Genomic DNA, 27,424 nt, shown 5'->3' with positions numbered 1-27,424 from the left:
TAAGGTGGGTAGTTCATCAAAGGTGGGAGCAACCCTTTACAAAGTGTTCCGTGAGCCCTGTAGTGCGGTACTGATCTATATGGGATCATGGCCGGGACCACCCCCCTCAGTGTTCCCTCCATGCTCTGCAGGGCACTCAAATCCCGGCCCTGTGCTGGGAGGCGGTGTGACCTTCGAAAAGTTTCTATGTCCGAGTTTCTCCATCTGTACAATGGGGCTTAATAAGGCCATTGCGAGATACTGTCTGTGCCCGATACGTATTTGCTGTTAATATGTAATTAAATACTGATTGCCGATTTGGCAGTGTCCTTTTGTGACTATGGAAGCAATGCATTAGTCCCCCCCCCCTTTTTTAGGTCTCTCACATTTGTGTAGCCCCTTAGCCCTGTGCTTACACTGCACTGTGCATAAAAGGGTCTGAATTTGGCAATTGATTTATGGCCCTCAAGTGAAGGAGGCCACAGATCAACTCCATCAGGATATTTGGGTGCCATTGGCTGGACAGGCTTGTAAAATCAGAGTAGCATAGAAAATAGACCCTTGTCTTCTTGCCTGATAATAAAATTGCCATCTAGTAAACAATGGCTATTTGCCAGGCAGTATGGGAAGGGCTACATGGATTATATTCAAGCCTTACACTAACCCTGTCTTTCTAAGTGAGAAAAGGCGGAGAGAGGTTTCACACTAGCTCAAGGCCGTACAATGAGGGCTTGCCAGGGCTGGAAAATCTAGAAAAACTGCTATCCCACTAAATCCATTAGCCTAACTGCCAGGAGAAATAGGGGACTCAATGAACTAATACCCGCCACATGGAGTTATTTTACAAGTTAAATGAGACACACTGTGTGGTATAGAGAGCGCTCAACAAGTGATGGATGACATTAATGTTATTTCCATCTATTCAGTTTACTTACAAATCATTATATGTGTAGCGTTTACTGTGTGCCTGGCACTGTTCTAGTAAGAACTTAGAAATATTCACTTATTTAATCCTCATACCTTCCCTTGAGGCTAAGTACTACCCCGATCTACATTTTGTGGGCGGAGAAAACAAGCCACAGCAAAGTAGAAGGAACCACAAAGAGGTTACCTACCCAGTAAGTGGCCGAGCCAGGCTTCGAGCCCAGGGGCTCATGCCCCAGAGACCATGTCCTTCACCACTGGACTGGCTGCCTCTCACAGGCTGGTCCCTGGAGTGGTGTCCCCAGTGAAAATGGAGCCACTAGACATTCAGATACGTTGTCTTTGTTTATAACAGAAAGAGCCCCCCTTCTCTATCCTTCTAGCCAGAAAGTAGGTTGGGCAAAACCAAGAGACGAGTCTTGTTGAAACTTGAGATTGGGGGCAGAACCTGGGCTTAGAGGAGAAGGGGCTGGCCACGGGGGGCAGACAAGCCCTCCCTGGGAGAAGTCTCTAGCTCTCATTACGTCTCCGCTCTGGCCATGGACACAGCTGAGCCCGCCCTTCTCTCCTCGCTTGGGCTGGTAGATCTGCCTTGACTGAGAAGGGCAGCTCATCGATTTGCCTTTTCTCCTTCTTCCCACCTTGGTCAGTACAGGGGGGACCATTCTACAGGAGTCCCGGGGCCTCACGGTTCTTGGGTCTTTTGGCCCAGTTACGTGAGAGCTTTAGACTCATCCAGGGTGACCCAAAAGGTCCAGTGCAGACCAAATGAGCAGGCACTGGAATTAAGGTCAACCGCAAGACAAAATCCAGACCATGAACACTATGTGTATATAGCAAGGATCACTAAGTCATCTCTCTTAAAGTAGCTGAGCAGAGCTAGAATGTCAAAGACGTTTCATTGTATTCCGGCAAACAGAGTATTTGAGAAATTGAGGGCGAATGTGTATGGCCATTAGCAAGATGGCAGAGGGAAGACAGGAAGACCCATTTGATGAGTATTTTGATTCTGATTTAACTACAGGCACCTGTGCTGGCAACATCTGGACGAAGGCAGTGGCTCAGCCTTTCTGCTCTGCTCTGTCAAGTGGAAGCTAGAAACTGGATTTCCTGTCTGCTAACAACACACCTGCAAGGGCCTGTATCTGGAACAACCGACACAAGTACTTGTCCCATCACGCCAACATGTTGGTCCTTTGCCCCAATTAAGTCACATCATTTTGCTCCCCATAAACAGAACACAATAAAAAGAACTCCTCAGCCAAACATGTAATTGCAGTTCTTTTAAAAAGCATTACGACTCTGGCAGTTAGTAAATTCTACATGACAAAAATTAACTGCTACTGATGCAGCCAAAACATTTTTGGTAAATAGATTTAATGGGCGAGCCACAGTACCCCATTCAGCCTTATTTCAACAACAGTGTAATTTACAACATTGGCTCTCATTGTACCCTCCTGGGAATAGCAGGGGGAATGTTCTGGACTATTATTGCTGATGTGTCCACATGAATCAGTGCTGCTATCGGCAGTGCACCTGTATTAGTTTGTAGCTACATTTTCTTTACATGTACCTCTGTCTTTTCTTTTTGTCCTATTTCTCCATTTGTTAGGAAGATCTTATAGTACAGGGACCATACTTGCCATTTTAAAAAAATTTCAGCTACATGACCAAGAATGCATTCTTTACAGGATTAGAAGCTAAACAGCCCAAGCTGTGACTATGAGCTAATGAAATCGAGTTTTGGAAATAAGGTCATCAAAGTGGCTGTATTCAGAGGAGTTCTTTTGTGTTCAATTAGTTATCTTCAGGGATGGTAATGTTGCTTATACAAACTTTCAAATTCCTCTTCAGTAAACACTTTCAGAGTAACTTTATAAGTGATTAAAATTAATCTCGTTTACTTATAATAAAATATGTTTCAACCCAAAAGGTTTTATCTGAATTGGTCACATTAGTCCCTTAACCATCAAACTTAGTTCTAATTGATTTTCTAATTGATTCTCCTGAACCCAGTGTTTTCCATTTCTCTGAAGGTGAGTTCTAAGAAGCGTTCCTCAGACACTCCGGTCAATGGGAGCATTCCTGTGGAAAGCGTGTGGCTTCCCAAGGGAGCTTATGGAAGTCAGCATCCATGGATAGGTTCTGCCCTGCCGGTTTTTAAAGAGCATTTGTCTTTTCTCACTCCTTAGGTCGTTGACTGAAACGTGCATAAGGAAGCAGAGTGGAGCCCCAGAGACTCCAGGGCCCTGGGAGATAAAGGGGTCCATTTCCGCCAAAGGCCCTGCGCACATGAGCCTTGATGTTACCAGGTGCCACGGTGACCCAAGGAAAACGGAAGCCTGGAAGTTTTCATGACCGAGCCCACTGATTTCTAGTTATATTCAGAGAATTAAATCAAATTAACTTGGGGAAACGCACCACTTATTTGAATGGATGTGGCTAATAACAGTTGCCATCCTAAACTTGGGTCAGGCCTGGCCTTGACACGTGCTGGAAAGATGGATGTTTGAGAGGCATCTTTGAGGGTCAGGTGCACCGCCTGTCATCCCACCATCAGAGCAACAGTCCTTGGCTTCACTTTACTGGAGCAGCTCCAGGGACACATAAGCATAGTCAACGTCTCACAAACTGGCTCTCGGGGTGGTGGGAGCCCTGACTTCCCACTCCCCTGCCAGTGCGTTAACAACAGGCCAACAAAACCCTGACCATTTATCACTGAGCTGCGTGAGCCTGTGAAGCAGGACCCAGCTCTTCCCCGGCAGGTGTCTGACCACTGGACAAGGGAGAGGAAGATCCGTAAGAACAGAAAACAAGCCAATAGAATACTGGGCAGTGGGAACTGCAGGAAACGGGCCAGAGGTGCGACGCTGGCCACTGCACCACTTTCTCCAGGGTCACTGGGACTGACGCGGAATGGGAGGGGCTGATAAATAATGCCAGCTTCCCTTTGAACCCTGGGCTCACCTCACTCCAGTTGCCTACGGTCCAGTCCGATGGACACAAGATGTCCCTGTTGCAGGACATGAGGGCCTTGGGCTGCAGCAGGTGCAGACAGTCTTTAGCCGGCAGAGCCCGCTCATCAGAGCCCATGGTCTGGATACACAGCACTGTTCGCGTCTTCTCTCCGTGGGGCCCACATGTCGCCGAACATGCTTCCCACTCCCCTGCCCACCACCTGCAGACACACATGGACATGGGAGAGAAGATCACCAAAACCCCCTGTTATATTATTCTTAAAACAAGCAAGCTAACTTAATTCCTTTTCATTAATCCCTTTGTGAACCTACACGCATGACTTAGGTTTAGAGTCAGATTTTTCTGCTTGTTTGTATCATTTTCATTGTGTTTTAATGTGTGAGAAATACCGTAAATTAGGGTTGATTTGGGGGTTCTGGCTTTAGCACGAGAACTTGTCCGTTCTGAGGTCCTGGGCAGCAGCATTCTGTGGTTGCACCGCTCAGCAGACGGATCTGGGTTCAAACCCAGACTCTACCCCTTGTAGGTAATCGCGTGGTTTCCAAACTCCGGAGTGTCTGTGACCTGGTGGAGGGATCTGCTCTGCCCTTCCCCAGCTCTTACATCATGCCTGCCGTAAGTCACCTCTATTAGTTTCTATAACAAAACACCACAAACTTGGCAGCTTGAAACAACAGAAATCTAGTTTCTTATAGTTCTGGAGGACAGACATCCAAAGCCAGTATTACTGGCCTGAAATCCAAGTGTAGGCGGGTGGCACTCTCTCCAGATGCTCTGGGGAAGGCCTGCTCCCGGCCTCTTGCAGGCTGGGGTGGCTGCCAGCATTCCTTGGCTGGTAGACCCTCATGCCAATCTTTAAGGCTGGTGTCTTAGTGTCTTTCAAATCTTTCTGCTCATGTTTGCATTGCCTTCTCGTGTGTGTGTGTGTGTGTGTGTGTGTGTGTGTGTGTGAATTTTCCCTCTGCCTCTCTCTTATAAGAACACAGGATGACATTTAAGTGGATAATCCAGGATAATCTCTTCATTTCAAGACTCATAATCACATCTGCCAAGATCCCTTTCCAAGTAAAGTAACGTTTGTGGCTTCGGGGAAAGGACATGGCTGTCTTTGACTGAGTTTCCAGCCACCACATTCAGGGCCGATGTCCAGTCCCGAGAGCTCAGACTGTGTAGTTTTAAGAGTTACTTTGTCAAGGCTCCTCCTCTGTGTCTACAGGGGTTCAGCCTTGGCTCATTTTCTGTCATTTCTGTCCACCAGCCTCTGCACTCTTGCCCAATACCCATCTCCTTCAAACTCTGCCTGTATCTTATTATAGGGCTACTGCCAACCCTATACGTTCTGGAAATCGGAGGGCAGAGGTAGGAAGAAATAACCACCCTTGTGGAAAGGGAGTTCTGGAAAGAGTGAAGCCCAGTTTGTAGCTACAGGCGAATAAGAAAATGCTAGATACAGACTGATGTCTGTTATAAAACACACAGTTGCCCTAACCGGTTTGGCTCAATGGATAGAGCGTCAGCCTGCGGACTGAAAGGTCCCAGGTTCGATTCCGGTCAAGGGCATGTACCTTGGTTGCAGGCACATCCCCAGTAGAGGGTGTGCAGGAGGCAGCTGATTGATGTTTCTCTCTGATCGAAGTTTCTAACTCTCTATCCCTCTCCCTTCCTCTCTGTAAAAATCAATAAAATATATTAAAAAACAAACAAACAAACAAAAACACAGAGCTGATACCAAATCCACAGCCTTGGGCCACATCGTTTTGAGGTCCACAGCCTTGGCCTTAGCACGTGAGTGTCTGCATCCAATGTTTTGGTTCCCACCCACTAGCACAGGGCTTGCTCTGCTTCAGACCCAGCCCAGAAAAGAGGAGGGGAGCCCGCCTCTCTGTGGTGGCGCCTGCTGCTCGCAGACCTGCTACGGGCTTTGGAGCCTTGGATTCAGACCTCTGCCATCTCCCAGCTGCTTGATGTGCGTGCAGCAATGAACTTTGCTTCCTGTCAAACTGGCACAACAGTTACTTTCCAAGTAACTGCGAACAATGAAGAGAACACATCAGGCAGGTCTAAAACATTGCCAAGGGTGAAGGAGGCGCTTAAAACACCCCTCCTGTTTGCTTCTCTTCCACTTTCACAATTGCTGTTTCAACACTAAGCAATTCTGACACCAGCTGTTTGGAGTTCAGGGCTCAGTCCCTCCAGACTGCCCACGCCCTGCCCTTCAGACGCCCATGGCAAGTCCATGTTGTCCCCTGCGCTTCTCATCTACTGACTAGAAATAGAGGGTTCCCATGACCTCCTCCTCAGGCCTGGTAATTTTCCAGAGTGGCTCACAGAGCTCAGAAAACATTTATTTGCTAGATTGCTGGTGCATCATTGAAAGATACAGTCAGGAACATCCAGAAGAGATGCGTAGGGCAAAGGGCACAGAGCTTCCACACCCTCCCAGCACCTCCATGTGGCTCAGCACCCAAAAAGCTCTCCATACCCTTTGGAGAGCTTTAATCAATCAATCAATTAATTGGAGGCTTCATTACATCAGCACAACTGATGAAATCATTGGCCACTAGCAATTAACTCAACCTCCACTCCCTCTCCCCTCCCCCTTCCTTCCTTCCTTCCTTCCTTCCTTCCTTCCTTCCTTCCTTCCTTCCTTCCTTCCTCCCTCCCTCCCTCCTTTCCTTTCTTCCTCTGTGCTTCTCTCCCTCTCTTGCCCTCCCTCCTTTCCTACCTCCCTCTTCTTCTCCTTTTTTTTTTTTAACATGAACCCCTCATAACAACATCCAAGCTACCTTCTATGATCCCAACATGATAAGTAGAAACTAATATCTCTATTAAAGTGGTTCCAACCAAGGGTGACTTTGTCCCGCAGGAGACATTCCGAGACCTTTTTGGTTGTCATGGGTGGGCAGGGTGCTGCTCAGATCTAACCAGCTACAGACCAGGAACACTGTTAAACATTCTACAATGCACAAGACAGCCCCCACAACGAAGAACTATCTGGCCCCAGGTCTCAACAGGGCCGAGGCTAAGAAAGCTGGGGCCGTAACCCTACTCCTCCAGGCAGCCGTAGGTACAGTGGGCACTGGGATCGAAGTGCTGTCTGGAGGCTGCGGTCCCCTGGGAAGATGCTCTCAGAAAAGCCACACGTGATAACGGAAGAACTTTTGGGTGACCTAGAAAGCATTCTCCTGAAACTTCGTCTCACTCATTAATTAAACACAGAGTACACCAGCATAGCAACAAACACTGCTCTCTGCGGAGACAGTGTCCTCGCTCACAGCCTGCCACAAGCTCCAGGAGCGCGGCCAGAGGCCTGTGATAGCTCCCCCATATTTATTCTAACAACAGAGCCACGGGCCGCCTTTGTCACCGAGCAGCGGTTGCAAGCAGACGCCAGCGCTCCAGCTGCCATCAAGGCTCACCTGGGCGGACAGTCCTTTTCCCGGCACTTCTTCTGTCTCCCGTTGGGCTGTGTTTCCGGGTCACAGAACGTGGCCTTCACCATCCCGTGGCCCTTCCTCACGCAGTGGGCGGTCTGGCGGCGGATTCCTGGGGGGCGGCAGGAAGGTTCACACCCATTCAATCCCGAGCCCACATGCTCGGTGTCAGGCCCCGGGTCAGGTCAAGTGCTTATGCTTATAGCTGATGGGAAAGTGGTCCAGAAGGCATTTAATTCTTCAAGTGGGACAAGGAATGGGTCCTCTTATTGTCCACACTCATGCGCAGCTGGCAATGCATGGAAGGACCACAGATATACAGGTAGACTCATATAGAGTCTAACACACAGATTAGAATCTAGCTGAGGCGATAAGGCTCACACACCTGAGCCAAATAAAAAAGAATGAGATTTAAATAAGGAAAGCAGACATCACCGCCAGGTACTGCAACACAATTGCTATGATATGTGTTTAGTGAAGAAATAGAGGAGGCAGGGACCTCATATTAGTTGGGGTTCATCAACTGAAAGACAGGAGTAAAATGCAAAATCGTGTTGTGAAGTCTGAGGGGTTCAGCTTCCCCAGGAGAGGCTCTGACAGCAGGGGCTGAGAATGCTGCTGCCTTCGGCGAGCAGGTCGGGAAGGTAAGAGCGGCAGACAGGGCGCGGCAGGCACAGCAAGCCCCTCTGCAGGCTGGACTTGGCCTTGGACATGTAATCACAGCTGACTCAAGCAGTGCTGGCCTTGACCAGGTGTTGATCTAATCCAGGTGTGTGTCCCAGACAAATACAAACATATAGAAAATGTGTCACCCATGATCGATTTTAACATAAAACTGCAGCCTCACAACAACCCACTGAGGTCAACACTATCATGTCCACTATCTGACAGATGAAGAAACTGAGGCACAGGGAAGGCCCACAGGCTGGGCAAGGAGAAGGACCCCTGGCCTTGCCAACTAGGTCGTCATTAGCAAGAGAACTTGGAGGAGCGGCCAGAATGTCCTGACTGAGGGGAAGGGGTGGTGAGGAAGAGCGTCATCATCCCTATGAGAGAGAGAACACTTCAGTGTTGAAGGCGAAACTTGGGGTGAGGAGACTGAGAGGCCAGGGGACGGAGCTACCAGCTGGCATACGGCACCTGAAGGCACCAGCCTGGAGTGCTCATGGTGCACGAAGCACAGAACTGGAAAGGCCCGAGTAGCCCAGGGAGACGGTCACCACAGCCGACGGGGCCTGAATGCAGCCAGGCCTCCCACAGCCATCACCGCACCCCACCTCATAGGTGTGTGGCCCCGCCCAGTGGCCCAGGCTGGCATCTCACCCTTTAAAAACGTCCCAGGGAGTTGCAAATAATAAGAAAACCCTTTAAGCCCTGGCCGGTGTTGCTCAGTGGTTAAAGCATTGGCCTGAGTACTGGATGGTCTCGGGTTTGATTCTCAGTCAAGGGTATGCACCTGGGTTGCAGGTTCAATCCCCAAGTGGTAGGGGTGCATGTGAGAGGCAACCAATCGATGTGTCTTTCTCACATTGATGTTTTGATGTTTCTCTCTCTCTTTCTCTCTCCCCCTCCTTCCCTCCTTCCCTCCCTCCCATTCTCTCTCTAAAAATAAAAATCAATGAAAAAATACCCTTGGGTGAGGATTAACAACAACAAAACTATCCTTTAAAATGACTCAACAGCATTATAATGTTAAATAAAACAGTATTCTTATCCTTTGTGAAAAGAGACGTAACCTTTCAACCATTCAGGCTTTCTCAACTGGTAGACGATGTGTTATTCTTCTTTTGTCATAAATACAAACCACTCTCATCAGCTGGAAGCGTCATTGTAAAGGGAACTTCGCTGGCACAATGAGCGAGTCATTGTTTGGAAAGACAAACTCCCGCAGAGCACCTTGACCATGAGAGGAGAGGGATGGAGAAGGGCTGACGCTGGAGGAGCTGACATGTACCTGCCGCTGTAGCATTGAAAACAGAAGCTCAGATACTTAGAAGTTTTATTAAAACATTGGGTAGTTTGGCAAACTCTTGATGTCAGAAAATCAAAGGAAGCGAGCAGGTGACTCGCAAAGAGTTTGGAAACATCCCCAAAGGTTGCTTCTGCGCATGCAGGACAAGGATCAGTGTGCTCAGCGCTCCTGACTCTCGGGCAGCGGTTCTCAACCTCTGGGTCGCGACCCCTTTGGCAGTCGAACGACCCTTTCACAGGGGTCGCCTAAGACCATCCTGCATATCAGATATTTACATTACAATTCATAACAGTAGCAACATTACAGTTATGAAGTAGCAATTTTATGGTTGGGTCACAACATGAGGAACTGTATTTAAAGAGCCAGAAGGTTGAGAACTGCTCTAGGGGGAGAAAAAAGGTGCACAAAACATGAAATAAACCCCCTTCAGGACGATAATGACATTGCCTGGGTCAATCCGCTGGGCCAGCAGTGAGGAGGGGACAGACGGACTGGCCAGGCACATACTGTCGAGTGCGTAACTGAAAATTAATAAGGATGCGTCAGAGTTTCTCTGTTGGAATGAGTGGTCCGAATTGATCTAACAGTTTGTTCAAAAGCATAATGCCAACAATCTGGTTGGTTAGTATGTTTATGTGTATCTTATGTGTAGATATGCTTACGCATTCTTATACATAGAGACATGAGTGACAGCAGTGACACAAGGGGTGGGAGTAGGAGTTAGGATGATTTAGTTATTCCAAGGGACTCATGCTACCCATGAAGTGGGACAGTGTTATTTGAAAGTGGATTTGGACTAGCTGTGAATGTACATTGTAAACTCCAGGGCAATCACTAAAAAAAGTAACTTAGCCACTCCAGTTAAGGGTTGTCATTAGTTCATTCATGAAGTACAACAGAAAAGTTATCAGACCTCCACTGCGTATCACTTGAAGCTTATTATATATATTTAGGCATGTGATAAACCCCTCATTCCATAGCATATGCTTAAGCCCATCTCAACAAATCCTCCTATTATCTTCATGCAGTCCTACCTTTCATATAAATCCTCTAGCTATTGTTAGAGATCGATATTTGGACTTGGTTGATTTTCCCTGACAATGACAGTGAACAAAGTCAGATGGATTAGCACCAAGATCTGTTGAGGCAGTAAAAATCATATCTGACTCTGGTTTTGCAAGGACGTGAATTCTGTCTGTTACACATCGCTATGTGGTCACACATCAGGGATGGAGTGGAATATGTGCCCCATTTATGGTTCTCCTGTTGTATCAATGTATTTGACCAAATCTCAAGCTACATGGATAGTTGAGCTTTAGTAGGAATGCTGTCAGACACCTCCTGTAAGGATGTTTCTGGAAACCTAACCATCTGTCCCACGCGTGTTTACTTCGAATGAACACGATCGAGTTTCCTAGGCAGCTTAGGACAGTTTGAACCACCTCTAGGAGTGTGGCATGGTCTTTGGCATTTTTAATATTTGCTTTTTCCTACAGAACAGGATGCTCCTTAAACAGAGGGACAATGGTAACGCCCAGGGGGAATCCAGCCAAGTGGGGGAGGGAACACCTGAAGCTCCCGGCAGAGCAGGGACACGTGCTCCCCTTCGTGCAGCCACCGTGGTGCTTGTAGACCCGAAAATGCGGAACAGAGGAGTCCACAGAGCACGCACTGGAAAAGCTCACGATCAGAAGTGATGACCCATTTTCTAACAATGGTGCCATCACTACGCGTTTTATAGGAAACAGGAAATGTTGGATAGAATGTGTTACAGCTGACGGAGTTCTGCAGCATTAGAGACGCGATGGGGCAAAAGGGTGGCTTTTATATCTTTACAAAAGCAGTCTTGCATTTTTCCCAAAATATTTTCTTGTTTAATGAAGAGTCCTGAAGCTTCCTATTGAGACCAGCATCTGGGTCAAGCCATTTCTGCAGCTGTTTCTTCACGGATAACCCAGTGGTTGGGCTTTCATGGCTGATCTTTTGAAGCGCAACTCAGGTGAATTTTCTCAGCAAGTCTTTCGTCATGGGTGGTTATTCTATCCCCTTCCAATGTTTCCTGAAGGACAGCTAGTCCTAAATCCCCCCAGGGTCACCCCAAAGTCAGCCCCGGGGGTAAGGCAGGAGAGAAAGCAAGTGAGGCTGAGAGGACAGAAGAATGGACAAGAGCATGGAGAGAGGACCTTCGCTGGTCTCCTCGGACAGCCCCCATGACCTTTGAAAAGTGGGCTATGGAAAATAGGCTGGCTTTGTGATATTTCGCTAAGTTTATAATATTGTGTTGCCAGTTTTTAACATGGATTTGTAATCTAGAACAAAGATAATAAAAATTGTTAAATCATCAAACTAAGGAAATAGCATCTTAGTGAATTTATGCTTAAATAGCCTTTTGCTTCAAAGGCACAATAATAATACATACAATATAAATATAAAAGAAATATTAAATAATAAAATGTAAAGAAATAAAAAGAGAAAGCCAAGAAGACACGATGCTGCAATGTAGGTAAATACCCCCACAGAAGGGTGAGCAGGGAGGGTTCAGGGAAGGGTCTGCCAGGCTCTTGGGCAGAAGCCATTAGTGGTGGCCCCGTGCTCAACTCCAGTGACGTCTGAGGACCTAAGTGCTCGCACGAGAAGGGAAGGAAACGAGACCGGCCTCGTCTCAAAGTTTTAAAGCCTTAACTATTGATGAGCTTCAGGCCTAGGAAGGTGGCAGAACAAGCATTCCGCTTTTACCCAGGAGCTCAGCCACGGTGCCTGCTGGCTCCATGACGATTTCTGACATCTCCTCAATGTCACCAAGGGACCGCAATGCTGAACGACCTTACCAAGTCCTCTCTGGAAATGAGGTCGCACAGTGTGGCCAGTGAGATACAATGCAACCCTAAAGTGAGAGCTCTGAAGACTGAATAGCACATGGAAAGGCACCCATGTTATGGTGTTCAGTGAAAACATGTGTGTAGGTACACAAATACATCCATATGCACACCAGTATATGCATCCATGATTAGAAAAATGAATGCTGAAAGGCACTAACGCAAAGCACCAAGGTGCATGTGGAAGGATGGTGACTTTATTTTTAATTTTTCAATAATGCATTTCACTTACTTTTATAATCCGGACAATTCTCTCTGAAAGGAAAGAAAATGTATCGCTGAGTACAGTGCTTCTGGTGGGCTTCCATTTTTACAGTGAGCCGTGTGTGTCCTCTGGGAATAGTATGAGCATTTCATTCTGTGTGTGTGAGGGATACGAAAGGAGACAGGCTGTCTTTCCTCTCTGCCACATAACAGAGCTCACAGTCCCTCGGAGGCAGTGTGGCTGAAATGGCCCGATAGTCGCTGTTTAGGGTTAATCATTGCCTGAGTAAGCAGAGGCAATGCTGAAGGACCAGGCGGTATCAAAACATGCTGCCTGAGACTCACACTTAGTAAGGAGGCCTCATGTCTTAGCTAGCTGGGTGTACCTTTATGCTCACTGCCAGATCACCCATTTCCCTTGTGTTTCCCAGGCTCTGAAATGTGCCCGTGGGATGCAAAGGGCTGGTTCATGTTGAAACAGAAGGGAGTGGGGAGGGGGGTGGATGGTCTCCTGTTTTATTGAGGCAGGAAGTTCCAGAACAGACTGAGACATGATCCAAAAGGAGAGAGAGAGGGGCACAGTCTTTCTCATATGGCACCACTATCAAAGCCCCCCCAAGTGAGCGCAAGGCCCTGAGCCCCGGCCTCGTGGGCCCTGGACAAGTTCACGGGGCCCTGCAGTGGGAGAGCCGCGCTCTGCAAATGTCCACTCACTCCTCTGAGTTCCCAGCCTCTCTGTGCAGTGAGATCGTGCCCAGAGGACTAAGTCCCACCATGAAACGCGAGCAGAAGCGATGTGTGTCCATTCCAGGCCCAGCCCCTTACCAGGAGGCTGCCTGCCTCTTCCATTTCTCTCTTCCCCTGTGGGGCCCGCTGGAAACCATGCATTTCAGATGTCTTAGCTTAGAGATTAAGTAGGGCCGCCCGACCTGCCTCAGACTTGGAAAGGGTTAAAAACAAACCATGGTGTTGAATGCCTGATCTTTTTTTTGTTACTGTAGCAAAACCTACCCCAACCTCACACTTGACAGCAAGGAATCTCTCCAACGCTGGATTTTGTCTTTGTCCGAGAAAACTACTCTCCCAGTTGACCTAAAAACTTCACAAATTTGGGCTAGAAATTAGGTTTTCGGGGGATTTGGCCATGATGTGTAGCATGTCTTTGGGTGGGCTGCTTGACTTTTGTGGTCCTCATGTCCTCAACCAGAGCAGTGGTTGCTTTAAGTCTTTCTGTTTTGCTTTTTAAAAACACAGGGGACCCTTTCTTTAAACAAAACCTTTCACAAAGACCAGTCTATAAGCCGATGGGAGAAAAACTCTCTCTCCATTTAGACCATGCGTGTACGCTTACTCCTCACAGGGTCCCCTGGGCCATCTTTGGGGAACCCTCCGGACCCATGGCTCAGATGGCAAACCCCTGGCCTAGATGCCTCCACGGCCCATTCTGGAGCTGACGGGGGCTCCTAGCGAGAGCGCTGCCTCTCACCTGTGCCACACGTCACGCTGCACTCCGTCCAGCGGCCATACTGCCAGAAGTACGTCAGCTTCTCCACGTCATTGTCAAGGCCATCTTTCCGGATCGTGTACTCATACTTGATGCCAGGGTTAGTCACCAGGAATAGAAGCTAAAAGGCAAGAAGAGGGAGGTCAGGCCCAATGGTCACGACTTTACACTGGAAACCACGGTCACATAGAAATCCTACACAATGTCCATCGTCCTAAGGCAGTTATGGAAGCAGGCACTGGAGCAAATGCCATTGGAGAACATGCCTCTACTCCCACCTGTACGTCTGTATCGACACCCAGCCAACCATCACCCGCAAATAGCCAGCCCGTGTCAACCACACTGGACACTGAAATCAGTCCTCCCAGTGGATGGAATTTTTTTCCCCATTTCTTTTTTTTAATTGTCTAAAGTTTTACATATGTCTCTTTTTCCCCCAATTGACAGCCCTCCCCCAGCCATTCCCACCCCAAGCAAGCCCCCACTGCCCCAGTGTCTGTGTCCATGGGTTGTGCTAATATGCATGCTTACAAGCCCTTTGGTTGCTCTCTAACCGCCCCCTCCCCTGCCATCTGTCTCTGGATCTATTCTTGTTCATCAAATTACAGTGGGGCCTTGACTTACGAGTGTCCCAACTAACGAGCTTTTTGAGATACCAGCTGTCTCTCGGCCAATTTTTTGCATTGAGTTGATAGAGTAATTTGAGTTAACGAGCTCCTTAAGGAGCTCGGTCTTGGAACGAATTAAACTCGTAAGTCAAGGCCCCACTGTATGTTGATCATTATATCCCACATATGAGTGAGATCATGTGATATTTATCTTTCTCCGCTTGGCTTATTTTGCTTAGCATCATGCTCTCCAGTCCCACCAGTGGATGGTTTTAAGGGCTCTGGCACTTCATTATGGGGGTTTCAGCGATTTGTAGTTAATAAAGAATTAACGGCACAAATTAATATCTTGCTTCCCTCCCTGCTCCTTGCTAAAAGAAGTTTTAAGCATTCTTCAGTCGTGTCTCCTAACAAATACCTTGGGAAAAATTTAACGGATGTGCACGTCAGCAGTTTCCTTTCTGCGTTACCTGGAGCCACACGGACTCGTTGGTGGGGCCTGTGGCCATCAGCTTCTCCAGGTCTCCTTTCCTGTCGTACTGAAAGACGGTGCCTGCCAGCTTGTAGTTCCCGTTCCACTGGATAATGAAGCCTCCATTGAGGTAATACTTCTCAGGGTCTTCGCTCCTGATGGCCAGAAAGTTCCCAGCTCCCTCCACCTCCATTACCCGAATGTCCCTTGCTCCTTTAGGGATCACTCCGATGTCAACATAACCTAAGAAGAGAGGACACAGTGAACGAAGGAGGCACGCCAGCTGAGCGGAACACAGTCGGTTCCTGACACTTTGTTCATTCTCATCATGTAGCGCCTTGCCCTCCTCCTGGGTGGTCACTGGGATGGGCAGAGGTACTAAGTTTGGAGAACTTTAAAGAGCTGGGCCGCAAGCAGAATTCTCAGGAGCTCTGTGACTCACTATGTAAGCAATTTTGCGAGGACAAGTGAAATAAACGCAGATTGTACTCTGAAGCTTTTGAGCTTGATCCAGCATTTGTTTTTCTGTGATTTTATGTTGATCGCTCAGAAATTTACATCCCCAACTAGCTCCTCAATAGCATCTCTGCTCCCCGATTTGTTGCTGCTGCCAGATTAATCATCCTACCATTGCACTGGGTACGTCTTTTGGCTCATCCTCATTGCCTGCAAGTTAAAGATGGATTCTTAGAGGTAATTTAATCGCAGTGTAAATTCCTTAGGAGACTCTTGGGGGGAATCTTGGGTTGATTGCCACCCTGGTGCGCTTGAATACAGCCTGTGATGAGAAACTCAGCTCTGAGCACAGCTTTTTATATTGCTAGATAAGTCTATTCATCAGAGAGAGTTTTTTCTTAGGTTTGCTGAAATATGAACTCATATTTTACTCTCATGTGTTCTAATCCAGCTTTCTAAAAAAGCGCTGAGGACATCCGTTTAACGACGGGGATCCATTCTAGCCAGTCTTCCTGCTTCCTGGGTATCATGGTAGGAGGCACGATGGAGAGGAAAGGAGCTAACAGAGAAACATTTCCTCTAAACCAGGGGCCCTCCAACTACGGCCCGCGGGCCACATGCAAATACAAATATTATATCTGTTTCCATTTTGTCTTTTTACTTCAAAGTAAGATATGTGCAGTGTGCCTAGGAATTTGTTCATAGTTTTTTTTTTTTAAACTATAGTCCGGCCCTCCAACGGTCTGAGGGACAGTGAACTGGCCCCCGGTTTAAAAAGTTTGAGGACCCCTGCTCTAAACATTCGTCCTGCCTATGCTTCTTAAGAACCATCGCCTCATGCACGCGCTAGAGTGGAGGGGATGCAGACTTTGGGGATGGCACTGTGAAGGGAGCACCGAGGCAGGGGCGTCAGAACACTTGAGTTCTAGTTTCTGTGTTGCCACAAACAAGCTCTATGACATTCATCGATTTATTTAACTCCTTACAGTGACGGGGCTTGACTGAGATGATGCTGATGTCCCGCCCAGCTCTGGGATTCCATTACTTGACCCTTTTCTAAGCTAAACACTTGTTAGTCCTTCAGCCTCGCTATGAAGAATGTGGTTGTAAGAGCCTGGTCATCCTGGCCTATTTTCCACTGAACATACACTAGGTTTTCAGCCTGACAAGCAAACCCGCATCTCTGTCCCTGAAAGTGCCTGACTGCTCCCCATCACTTGGACGTAGAGTGGCCTGGGGTCCTGGTAGCTCAAGCACAGGCTGGCCCAGAGGAGCGACTCGCTCAGGAGCTGGGTACAGGCCACAACCTCAGTCTCCATTTTCCAACTGGAAGCTCCAATCCAGAGGAACCAAAATGTGGGTCTTGTAGTAACTCCATCTGGCCCTCACACACTTAGCTGAGACGGCAAGTGAAAACTACCAATTTATAACTAACTCGGTGAAAATATTTACCACATGCAATTGAGGCTTAATGCCATTTTAAAAAATGCCTTTGACGTACTGCTACCTGCAGCTATTTTATGATAGGACATGGCACAGCTTCCCAGCCAAGAAAACCAACTGGCTACCACCTCATTCCTTGTCAAATACACACACACACACACACACACACACACACACACACACACACACACGAGACAACTAGATGGAAAAGCAACAAAAGCGTGCTTTTTGTTTTCCACTTAAAAGCAAAAATCCAAAGTTTTAAGGATGTATTGTATTGTGGGTAGGTTCTGCCAAATGAAAGGACTATGCTTCAAAATCTAAAACCAAAGCTTTCAGCGATGCAAGTGCTGCTTCTGAAGTTTGTAGACAGGAGATGTAAACTGAAGCAGACGTAGCCATGAGCAAAAGTAACAAATATTTGTAATATGTATTTGCAAAAGATTACTCAGGAGGAAGCAAAGGATTAAATGATAGTGACTTGGAGTTAGAAAGAACCATGATCATCTATCCGCCAGGCTCCTTCGCACATGACAGAAAAGCCCACCACAGAGAGAGCTGTCAAATGAAAAGTAACATTGCCATTTCCCTCCATCCTGCCTCCCCATCCTCGAGCAAAGGAATTACAGTTAATAGTTTATTGGGCTCTCTTATAAAGTTTTTATGCACAGACATAATCTTTAAACAAGTAGGATTGTACTATATGAACTACTAACTACTGCCTTTTCAATTTAATGTCGTTTCCTTTTTTTGGAGCATTTCAACATAATCTCCTTTATTGAAGCAATCCCCGGTTAAAGGATAGTTAGGTGGGAGGGAATGACTACCAACTGCTTTATGTAAAAAACTAGAGGCCTGGTGCACAACATTCGTGCACTGGAGGGGGGTGGGGGACCCTCAGCCCGGCCTGTGCCCTCTCGCAGTCCAGGACCCCTCGGGGGATGTCCTTAGCGCTGCCATGGAAGCAGGAGAGGCTCCCGCCACTGCCACTGCACTTGCCAGCTGTGAGCCTGGCTTCTGGCTGAGCAGTGCTTCCCCTGTGGGAGTGCATTGATCGCCAGGGGGCAGCTCCTGCACTGAGCATCTGCCCCCCTGGTGGTCAGTGCGCATCATAGTGACTGGTTGTTCTGTCATTCAGTCGATTTCCACATTAGCCTTTTAATATATAGGATGAGGAACCTGAGTTCCCAAGAGAAGAAATCTATGCATCACACAACACAGCAAGGCTGGGAGTATATGCACCTATACCCAGGGTTTACTCACCCTTAATCTAGTGTTTTAATGGGGAAATGTGGTTGGCAGAACAGAGATAAAAAACAAATCCTCTTGTACGTCTCATCTTCATGGGCCTTCTTTACAGAAATGAGAATAATTAAAGAGTTGCAGGAGTAAAGGGTCATTGAGACATTCTATTTCAAGGGAAGGCTTTAGGGTTGGTAAGGCTATCTCCAAAGTATCTATAATATTAAGCGCATAATATGCTAATTAGACCAAATGACTTTTTGGACGACATCCCAGATAACCTTTTGGATGAAGCCGGAGCTGCTGCCTTGGCCCTCAGAGCCCCTGGTACGCATTTTATGCATTGGGCCTCTAATTAAGAAAAAGGAACCTATTCATCCACCTTTGCCATTATGTGAAAGTCACAATCTGCTAAAAAACAAAAACAAAACCCAGCCATCAATCTTGCCCTCCATTCTCAGTCCCCTGCCACTTCAGTTATTTATTTGTTTGTTACCAGATCCTTCTTTCTGTTTATACATCTTCCTCACAGTCTGGCAGGCAGAGCCGTCCCCAAGGCACACTCCGCAGCGATCCTCTGTGGCGTTGGAATCGATCTCATAGTCACAGCCGACCATCTGCAGGGAGAGGGGTGGAGGGTGAATGACAGGAGCAGGAGGTGTCGCACCTGCCTTGGACCTTGAACTTCCCCTTTCCTTACCCATGCCCCCTTTGCTCTTGGTGAGACTGGGGTTGGGGGCAGATACACTAGGGCACACATGTCTCCTTTTCCTGGTGCAGCAGAGAAACAACCAAAGCATCCACTGAAGGTAAAGGAAAAACTTGCTTAGAGGAGATACAGGGACAGCCTGGGCGGGTCTCTCCCGAGTCAGAGGCAGAACTGAACACAGTTCATAAAGCTTAACTGTGAAATGTTTTGGGACGGAAGTTGGTGAAGCAGCAGGTCCCTCCTCCCTTTCAGATGTGCAAACCTCAGGCCCCTCCTCTCTATGGGGACTTCCCAGGGGTGGGGCAATCATTCCACCTGTGACTTGGTTGTTGAATCCCTTTCCATTCCTCCCTGGGTTGTTCTCCCTGACACCTGTCTGAGGACAGCAGTGAACCAGCTGCTGCCAGAGAAAGGCTGGCTTAATGCTGAGAGCACTGCAGTCTGAGGGATGAAATCCCTGACATGCAGACCACCCATCAGACCCTGCGGAGCCTCCTGTGACCCCAGCCATCTGGACCTCCTTCCTTCCAGCCGCAGAGGAAGAACTGGCCGTTTCTCCTCTGATCCGAGAACAGTCTTGCCCTGTGCACTGGACCAAATCCCTTCTCAGTGCTCTTTCTGTCCATCGGTCCTCCTGCATCTTCATCTTTCCCTCTCCATGACGCCTTCTCAGTCTATCAATATGGCCAAGTCTGTCCCACCCTGAAACTCCCGCACTGGCAAAGGAGAGCATCAGTGCTCGGCAGTATCAGGTACAAAGAATCATGACACGTGGACTGCAAGGCATGAGCCATGGAGCTCCAGCCGATCCTCCCTGTTGCCTGCCATCTTCCATGGCCTATGCTCCTGACCACATGTCTGTGGTAAAGAGAGGGAAACTAGACCATATTCGCTTAGCCAGTTGTTTCTTTTCTGTTTGGAAAGAATTCTGCTCAGTAGTTTTCTTCTCTCTCAAAGGTAATTTTCTTATTTCTCAGATCAATTGGAAGGAAGAACAGTTTGGGTCATAAAATACACTTTCTCTCTACCAGCTAAACAGAGCATTAACAGCCACGGACAGAAATAGCCCCATTCCTCAGGCTAACCCTATGGGGACCGGGCCTAAGCCATCAGTCGGACATCCCCTGAGGGCTCCCGGACTGTGAAAGGGCACAGGCCAGGTTGAGGGATGCCCCCACCCCCACCCCCTGCACGAAATTTCATGCACTGGGCCTCTAGTCATATATAAATGATTTGCAAATATTTCCCCCATTCTACAGGTTGCCTTTGTATTCTGATGACTATTTCCTTTCCTGTGCAGAAATGCATCATCAATTCTTGACTCTGTCATTTGTCAAGTTACTGGAGTAACTTGAGTATTAGAGAAACTAGCTTCCAGTCTTTCACAAGGCCTGGAGTCCTACATGAGTGAATAACCAAGAGGTATTCTTATTAATTCTCACTTTTAGCTTGTAACATTGTTTTACTTATAAATTCTCAAGTAACTGGGAACTAAATACTAACTGGCACCATGACCTAATCCACCTAGAATGTCATTAATTTCCTCCCAGAGTCCCTTGGCAAAGGTGGATACTGGGAGAATGACTGGTTCTATGATGAGATAGATTTCCAGCCAATGAAACTTAGAGTGTGAAGATAGGAAAGATTCATGCTTAACTGAAAAGAACAGGTCTTGCCATTTAAAAAGTGGGATGTTAGCAATAATACTTTTCTCATCATAACTTTGATGGCCAAGAGATAGGATGTGAAATTCTGAAGAGAGATCTGCCCACGAGAAATTGATTTTTGGTGTTCAGTATATCACAAAAGTAGCAAAAAAAATGACCTTGTGAGAGAACAAAGAACGTTCCAGACAGTTTCCAAGAGGAATGAGAGAAGGAGTTGACTTAGGACATTAGGAAGGTGGTCAGATGAGGGTAAGGACTCAGCAGGGGTTGAAGATATTGATTCTGAAAGGGCACAAGTTCACAAATTAGACTTTTTTATTTTAAGAAGTACACAGTAGGCTGATAGTAAGATCAAAAAAGGGCTGTGGTTGGGTTGATCAGAACCGGGATCCTGGAATGAGAGGCTGGTGAAAGGCTCAGAGGAGCCATCTAGGGGACAGCTGATGTGATAGGTCAGGACATCTGGGCTCCTTGGGAGGGACCTAAGCCAAAGCCATGCTGGCTGGGAGAAAAGGGAGGAGCAAAGGAACTGAGAGTCAAAGAACTGGGTGCCAGGAGAAGGGCGAGAGGGCTGGCAGGTGAGCAGGCTGCCCTAAGACAGCAGAGCTGGGAGAGTTGTGATAAAAAATGTCAAAGTTTACATTTATCTATTTGATAAACAAGCTTAGGAGTTCAGTACAATTAAAAAAAGGGGATGGGCACAGGTAGTTATCTCCTAGGACAAATTCATATCTAACATGCCAAATCTGCATATATAACATGCCAAAATGTTGGCAAATATAATTTCAACCTAGAGTGGAATATATGAGCAAAAGCATATATAATAAATATTTTCATATCCACAAAGAAGATGAATTTGACAAACACTATATATATTTTGTTTTCTGATGGTGTTCAATTTTGGTGAAAAAATCAACAACAAAAAACCTGTAGTAAATGAATAAGACTAACAAAGCTAAAATGTCTACAACCTGGATCTTCAGAAGGTAAATCGCATTGAGGTTCTTAAAGGAAATTTGATTTGAGTAATTTTTCAGCTTAAAAACTTAGCTCAGTGTGGTACAGACAGAAAGTGGTAATTATACTTTCTAAAAGACCTTAACTGGTTTCCAGGAAAAGAAAAGCAAGCAGAGAAAACATGGCATATTCCATTACACTGATTTCACTGGTTTTAAGAGAGGCACCCAAGACCTTATGTTTTATTCAGAATACCTATGTTTTCTATCACACGCTGCTGCTGCTGCTGCTGCTATACATGCAAAGGTGTTCAGGCCTAAAAGATCATTCTAGCATCCCATTCATTTCTTGGTGAAATAAGTTCTCAGCCCTAGCTGTGTAATGGCGATCAGCCCTAGCTGTGTATGGGGAGTTTTAAAAATATCAGTGGCCAGGCCCCAAATTCCAGAGACTCTGAATGTTGAGATCCAGCCAGACATCAGTGGTTTAAAAGCTCTGCCTGTTAGAATTATGGGCAGCCAGGCCTGAGAACCATGATTTGGACAGTGGTGGGCTGTTTTGGCCTGGATTCACTAAATAACCTTTTTCCCACTCTGGGGAACACATCTAGCCTAAAACATAGTAATTAATTTTGGCTCTTTGTGGCTACAGCGATAATTAATGAGTCTGAAAGGAATTTCGCCTGAGCTTTTCCAAATCGAGAGCCTGATTAAGTCTGGCTGTTCATCACGCATTCCTGGGAATCAACATATCGCCTCCTGTGCTTCAGTCAGAACCGGAATAAATCAAAAGGCAACTTCAAGGTGGTAAGCGCCCCTTCCAGGGGGCTGAACTTTGGTGGGCGGGAGCTTTTTACAGTGGCAATTTGGTCCCGTCGGAAAAATACGATAACTATTGGCAAAAAACAAATAAAATGTGTTAAGAGTTTATTGTGTGCCAGGGCTCTGTTACAGGCTTAACATAGATGACCTTATTCAATCTTTTTGACAACTGCAACTATATTTAATTGATTTCAGAGAGGAAAGCAGAGGGAGAGATAGAAACATCAATGGTGAGAATCATTGATCGGCTACCTACTGGGGATCAAGCCCGCAATCTGGGCATGTGTCCTTTATCGGAATCAAACCTGGGGGACCCTTCAGTCCGCAGGCCAACGCTCTATCTACTGAGCCAATCTGGGTAGGGCTAGAAGGATATATATTAACATCTCAATGTTATAAAAGAAAACTGAGCCTCAGAAAGATGCCCAGGGTTACAGAGCTAATAAATAATGGTAATGAGTTTCCATCCTGGAGCCTGAGTGTGACACCATTATGCTTTACTAAGAGTGAGTTAAGTATTTCTATAGCATAGTTTTCCTTTCATTGATTCAAAACACCTTCTCTTTCAAACTGAGGTTTATGCCTGGGTGTTGGAGCACAAAGCGAGTCCATTAGTTCCTTGCAAAACAAACTGTGAGCAATTGGAAGGACTTTTTCAATGGTTGTACACATAAAAGCATTAACAAATCAACCCAAGTAATTTACATAAAGGCAGAGGTGATTAATGGAGCCAGTGAGGGAAAGTTAAAATAGAAATCAGAAGACCAGTTTATAGCTACCTGTTACGCCATCTCTCTTCCTAGGATCATGTCGGCAATCAATAGAGAACTAAATGTAAAAGTGCTTTGTGAAAAACACTATACAAACTATAATTAATTTCAGATTTTCCTAAAATTTAACCACTCTGTTGGCAAGAAACCAATGAAAAATGTAATGCCACTGAAGTAATCTATTGCCTTTTTCTAACAAGTCCTCCTTTAACTTGGTTCTGAAAGGACAGTGCAGGACGGATGGCTGTGTCCTTAACCCCTCTTCCAAGAAAGAGCCGCAGGGTGTATCAGTTACTCAGCCTGCCCTTATCTCGGCCAATGGGAAAGCGGGGGAAACTAGCCCAAGGCCAAAAGTATGCTAGCCACCCCCCCTGTCTTTGTGTAACCAGACCCTAGCTGCACCCTGCCCCAACCCCCGACCCCGAGCCCTATAAATTCTTTGTTCTCTTGGGATTCGGGGCTCTCTCTTGCACCCAGTAATGGAGGCAAGGGGGGGACCAAGCGAGCTTGTATAGGAGACCCTCTGCTTTTGCATTGGACTGGCTGGTTCCCTGGTGTGGTTTCCTTGGGGATCTTGAAATCTGGGCATAACATTTCTTCTTCAATGTGCCCCTGCCCCATGCCTAAAATAATATCCCAGAGCCCATCAACTAATCAAGAAATGAAGACAGCAGGAGAAAACGATTCAGTTCCAAACTGTGTCTCTGATATACACTGAGAAGTCTTGCCTCCAAGACCAAAAATAAAACCCAGACCATATGCAAAGGCCACAATGGGTTTGACGTCCTGAGTTGATAAAAGCATGATTTTATAAAGTTGTAGATTAAGGAAACATACCCAATACCTTACATATGCCATTAATACAGACATTTCTGCTGTTGCCGCCTTCAAAGCACGGGGTACCGTCAATGACAGCATCCAGCATTTTCTCGGAAAACTGGCCGTCTATGGGTCGGCAGAAGAGCTCACAAGGACGTGCTGAAGTGAAAAAGAGACAAGTCAGCTTTTCAGCTCAGCACCCTCCCCCAGGACACAGCTACGACCCCAAGGGACGTTATCTGGAGATTCCCACCTTTTACCTTTCTATGGCACATGCTGAAAAGTAGGGTTTTTGTTTTCTTTTCTTCAGTTAGAGTTTCACAGAAAATTGAATTGGGAAGATTGCTTTAAAACACCATGTTCTTTGTTATAAATAACTAGGGGCCCAGTGCACGAAATTCGTGCACTGGGTGTGTGTGTGTGGGGGAGTGTCCCTCAGCCCAGCCTGCCCCCTCTCACATACTGGGAGCCCTCAGGCGTTGACCCCCATCACCCTCCAATCGCAGGATCGGCCCCTTGCCCAGGCCTGACGCCTCTGGCCTAGGCGTCCGGCCCGGGCAGTGGGGACCCACAGCTGCAGCGGCCCCGCGATTGTGGGCTTCGCTTTAGGCCCAGGCAAGGGACGCCTAGCTCCCGGGACTGCCAGCTTCGACCGTGCCCAGCTCCCATCGCTGGCTCCACCCCTACTTCCTGCTATCACTGGCCAGGGCGGAAAAGGCACCTGATTCTCCGATCATGGCTGGGGGGCAGGGCAAAGGCGGCCCCAGGGCCACCTTGGCCCTGCCCCCCAGCTCTTAGCTCCCCCCTGGGTTTCCAATCACTGTCAGTGGCAGGGGGCTTCTTCCTGCTTTCCCTTTCACCTCCCTGCATTGTGCCTACATATGCAAATTAACCGCCATCTTGTTGGCAGTTAACTGCCAATCTTAGTTGGCAGTTAACTGCCAATCTTAGTTGGCAGTTAACTGCCAATCTTAGTTGGCAGTTAATTTGCATATAGCCCTGATTAGCCAATGAAAAGGGTAGCTCGTACGCCAATTACCATTTTTCTCTTTTATTAGTGTTGATGAGACCTTTCAATCCAACATTAGACTGTGCTTGTAGAAAGAAGGCACCATGCATAAGGGTTAACCTAGAAATTACGTCATTGTCTACCACTGATGCAGGACCTTAGGCAAGCATAACACCTGCCCACTGTCCTCAGCAAGGTCAGCGGACCTCCAGGGGCGGGCGGTTCCCTCTGCCAGCCCACCACTATCACCCCCACTACTGTCATAACCCACCCCTAGCAAGTCTCCCTTATTCCCCTCAAGCCCGACAAGCCCTCAGACACAGATTTACAACCACACAGAAACAAGGCATCTGCTTTTTTTTTCTGAAGCTGAAGCCAACCCTTAGAACACTGGAAAGGTCTCCTTCCCCTGTGATAATCATGACATCTCCATGAAGAGGGGCCCTGAGGTCAGGACTTCTCCCCATCTCGCTTCTGCACTACAGAACCATGGCAGCCTTTAGGGTGGGAAGTGGGGCAGGTGGAGCGAAGCACACTGGGCAGTGGTCAATGGAGTCTTAGTGCTAACCAACAAATGACCTTCCTGGCAACAAGAGCAGCACCCGAAGCCACTGCTGTGGCTCCCAGAGCTTGCACAACGACGACGAAGGCCAGAAAGGATCCTCTACGTGAAAGCAGCCACTGTGAAGGGAAGGTTCAGGGCTGTGTAAGAGTGTACAAGGCTTGCCTGGCCCGGTGTGGCTCGGTGGTTGAGCATCGACCCATGAACCAGGAGATCACAATTCGATTCCCGGTCAGGGCACATGCCCGAGTTGCAGGCTTGATCCCCAGTAGGGGGTGTGCGGGAGGCATCTCATCATTGATGTTTCTATCTCTCTCTCCCTCTCCCTTCTTCTCTGAAATCTACAAAAATACATTTAAAAAAACCCAAAAAGGGTTTATAAGGCTGAACCAGAAGTCCTGTTCATCTGTCCTCTTCTCTGGCCTTTGTTTTCCTGGTGCTCTGGGCATATCATGACGTTGCCCCAGGACACAGGACTCTGCAGAAGGAGGCAGGGGTGGCAATGGAGTGTCTTAGTGGTCATCATGAGTGTCAGAGAGTCTCTGTCCCAGACATCAACCTCATGGATTCCACAACCTTCACAGCGTTGAGTATTTTCCCTGACTCAAAGGTACTCATCTGTCTGATACAGCCTTTAGTCTGGGCCATGTGACTGCTTTCCCTCCAGCTTTCAAATCCGTTTATAATGCAGCGAGGTGAGAACTCGGAAACTAATTTACCGGTGCACTCTCACCCTCACACATCTGATTAATCCTCTCACAGGAAGCGCGGGGGCTGAATGAACTCATTGCATCAGAGGTTGCATTTTCAATTTGCTGAAGCAGGACGGCTCCACATTTTTGGAGGAAGATCTTAAGAAGTGGTCCTTAGAAGTGAGAGGTAAAGCTTTTTAATAAGGATTAAACATATATCTCAGTTCAAGGAAAAGCTTTGATGCATGTCATGTGTTATGAGTAGATTGCAATTTTACTTTCACCATTAAAAAAAAAATCAGGCCAAAACTGGTTTGGCTCTGTGGATAGAGCGTCGGCCTGCGGACTGAAAGGTCCCAGGTTCGATTCCGGTCAAGGGCATGTACCTGGGTTGTGGGCACATCCCCAGTGGGGAGTGTGCAGGAGGCAGCTGATCGATGTTTCTCTCTCATCGATGTTTCTAACTCTCTATCTCTCTCCCTTCCTCTCTGTAAAAAATCAATAAAATATATTTTTAAAAAAAATCAGTTTCTAAAATCCATGGACAGGAGGGCTCCATGGGTGTGAGCCCTGTGCAGTCGCCAGCATCTCATTTGGCCGGAGGCTTTGTGGTTGCTGTCCTGAAGCTCTCAGTCATTTCATAGTTGAACTTAGACTTTGTAAGTGAAGTCGGTGGCACAATGAAGCGCATGCACGAACAGAAGAGATCTGCCATGTGCACGTCTGTGGGCCTCGCCAGACTTTAAGAAATACTAAACCTTAAGGGAAAGGCAGAATTTAAAATGTTGTGTTGTTAATTCACCATAGCTAAGATCTGGAAACAGCCTAAGTGCCCATCAGTAGATGAATGGATTAGAAAACTGTGGTACATCTACACGATGGAATACTATGCTGCTGTAAAAAGGAAGGAACTCTTACCATTTGCAACGTCATGGATGGAACTGGAGAGCATTATGCTAAGTGAAATAAGCCAGTCAATAAAGGAAAAATACCACATGATCTCACTCATTCATGGACAATAGAGACCATTCTAAACTTTTGAACAATAATAGATACAGAGGCAGAGCTGCCTCAAACAGATTGTCAAACTGCAGCGGGAAGGCCGGGGAGGGTTGGGGGGCAGGAGGTAGGGGGGTAAGAGATCAACTAAAGGACTTGTATGCATGCATATAAGCATAACCAATGGACATAAGACACTGGGTGATAGGGGAGGCTAGGGGACTGTCTAGGGCGGGGGGATAAAATGGATACATATGTAATACCCTTTGTAATACTTTAAGCAATAAAAAAAATAAAAATAAAAAAAAATAAAAAATAAAAAATAA

The 27,424-nt window shown here is 47.0% G+C and overlaps 1 protein-coding gene across 1 annotated transcript in view; it reads right to left on the bottom strand.

The window, feature by feature from the left end:
* The window catches only part of ADAMTS12 (ADAM metallopeptidase with thrombospondin type 1 motif 12), a 188,460-nt gene that overhangs the window by 31,103 nt on the left and 129,933 nt on the right, over window positions 1-27,424 (bottom strand). The window contains exons 13-18 of the mRNA XM_059694981.1: window positions 23,862-23,995; window positions 18,590-18,710; window positions 14,951-15,195; window positions 13,855-13,993; window positions 7,302-7,428; window positions 3,871-4,081 (exon numbers count right to left, since the gene is read on the bottom strand). Coding sequence (XP_059550964.1) covers window positions 3,871-4,081; window positions 7,302-7,428; window positions 13,855-13,993; window positions 14,951-15,195; window positions 18,590-18,710; window positions 23,862-23,995 — 977 coding nt within the window. The remainder of the gene's footprint in view (window positions 1-3,870; window positions 4,082-7,301; window positions 7,429-13,854; window positions 13,994-14,950; window positions 15,196-18,589; window positions 18,711-23,861; window positions 23,996-27,424) is intronic.

The sequence above is a fragment of the Myotis daubentonii genome, chromosome 4 (genome assembly GCF_963259705.1).
Source record: "Myotis daubentonii chromosome 4, mMyoDau2.1, whole genome shotgun sequence".
NCBI classification, from domain to species: domain Eukaryota; kingdom Metazoa; phylum Chordata; class Mammalia; order Chiroptera; family Vespertilionidae; genus Myotis; species Myotis daubentonii.
Note: the sequence above shows the minus strand (reverse complement) of the source record. Positions and strands in the feature narration are given on the sequence as shown.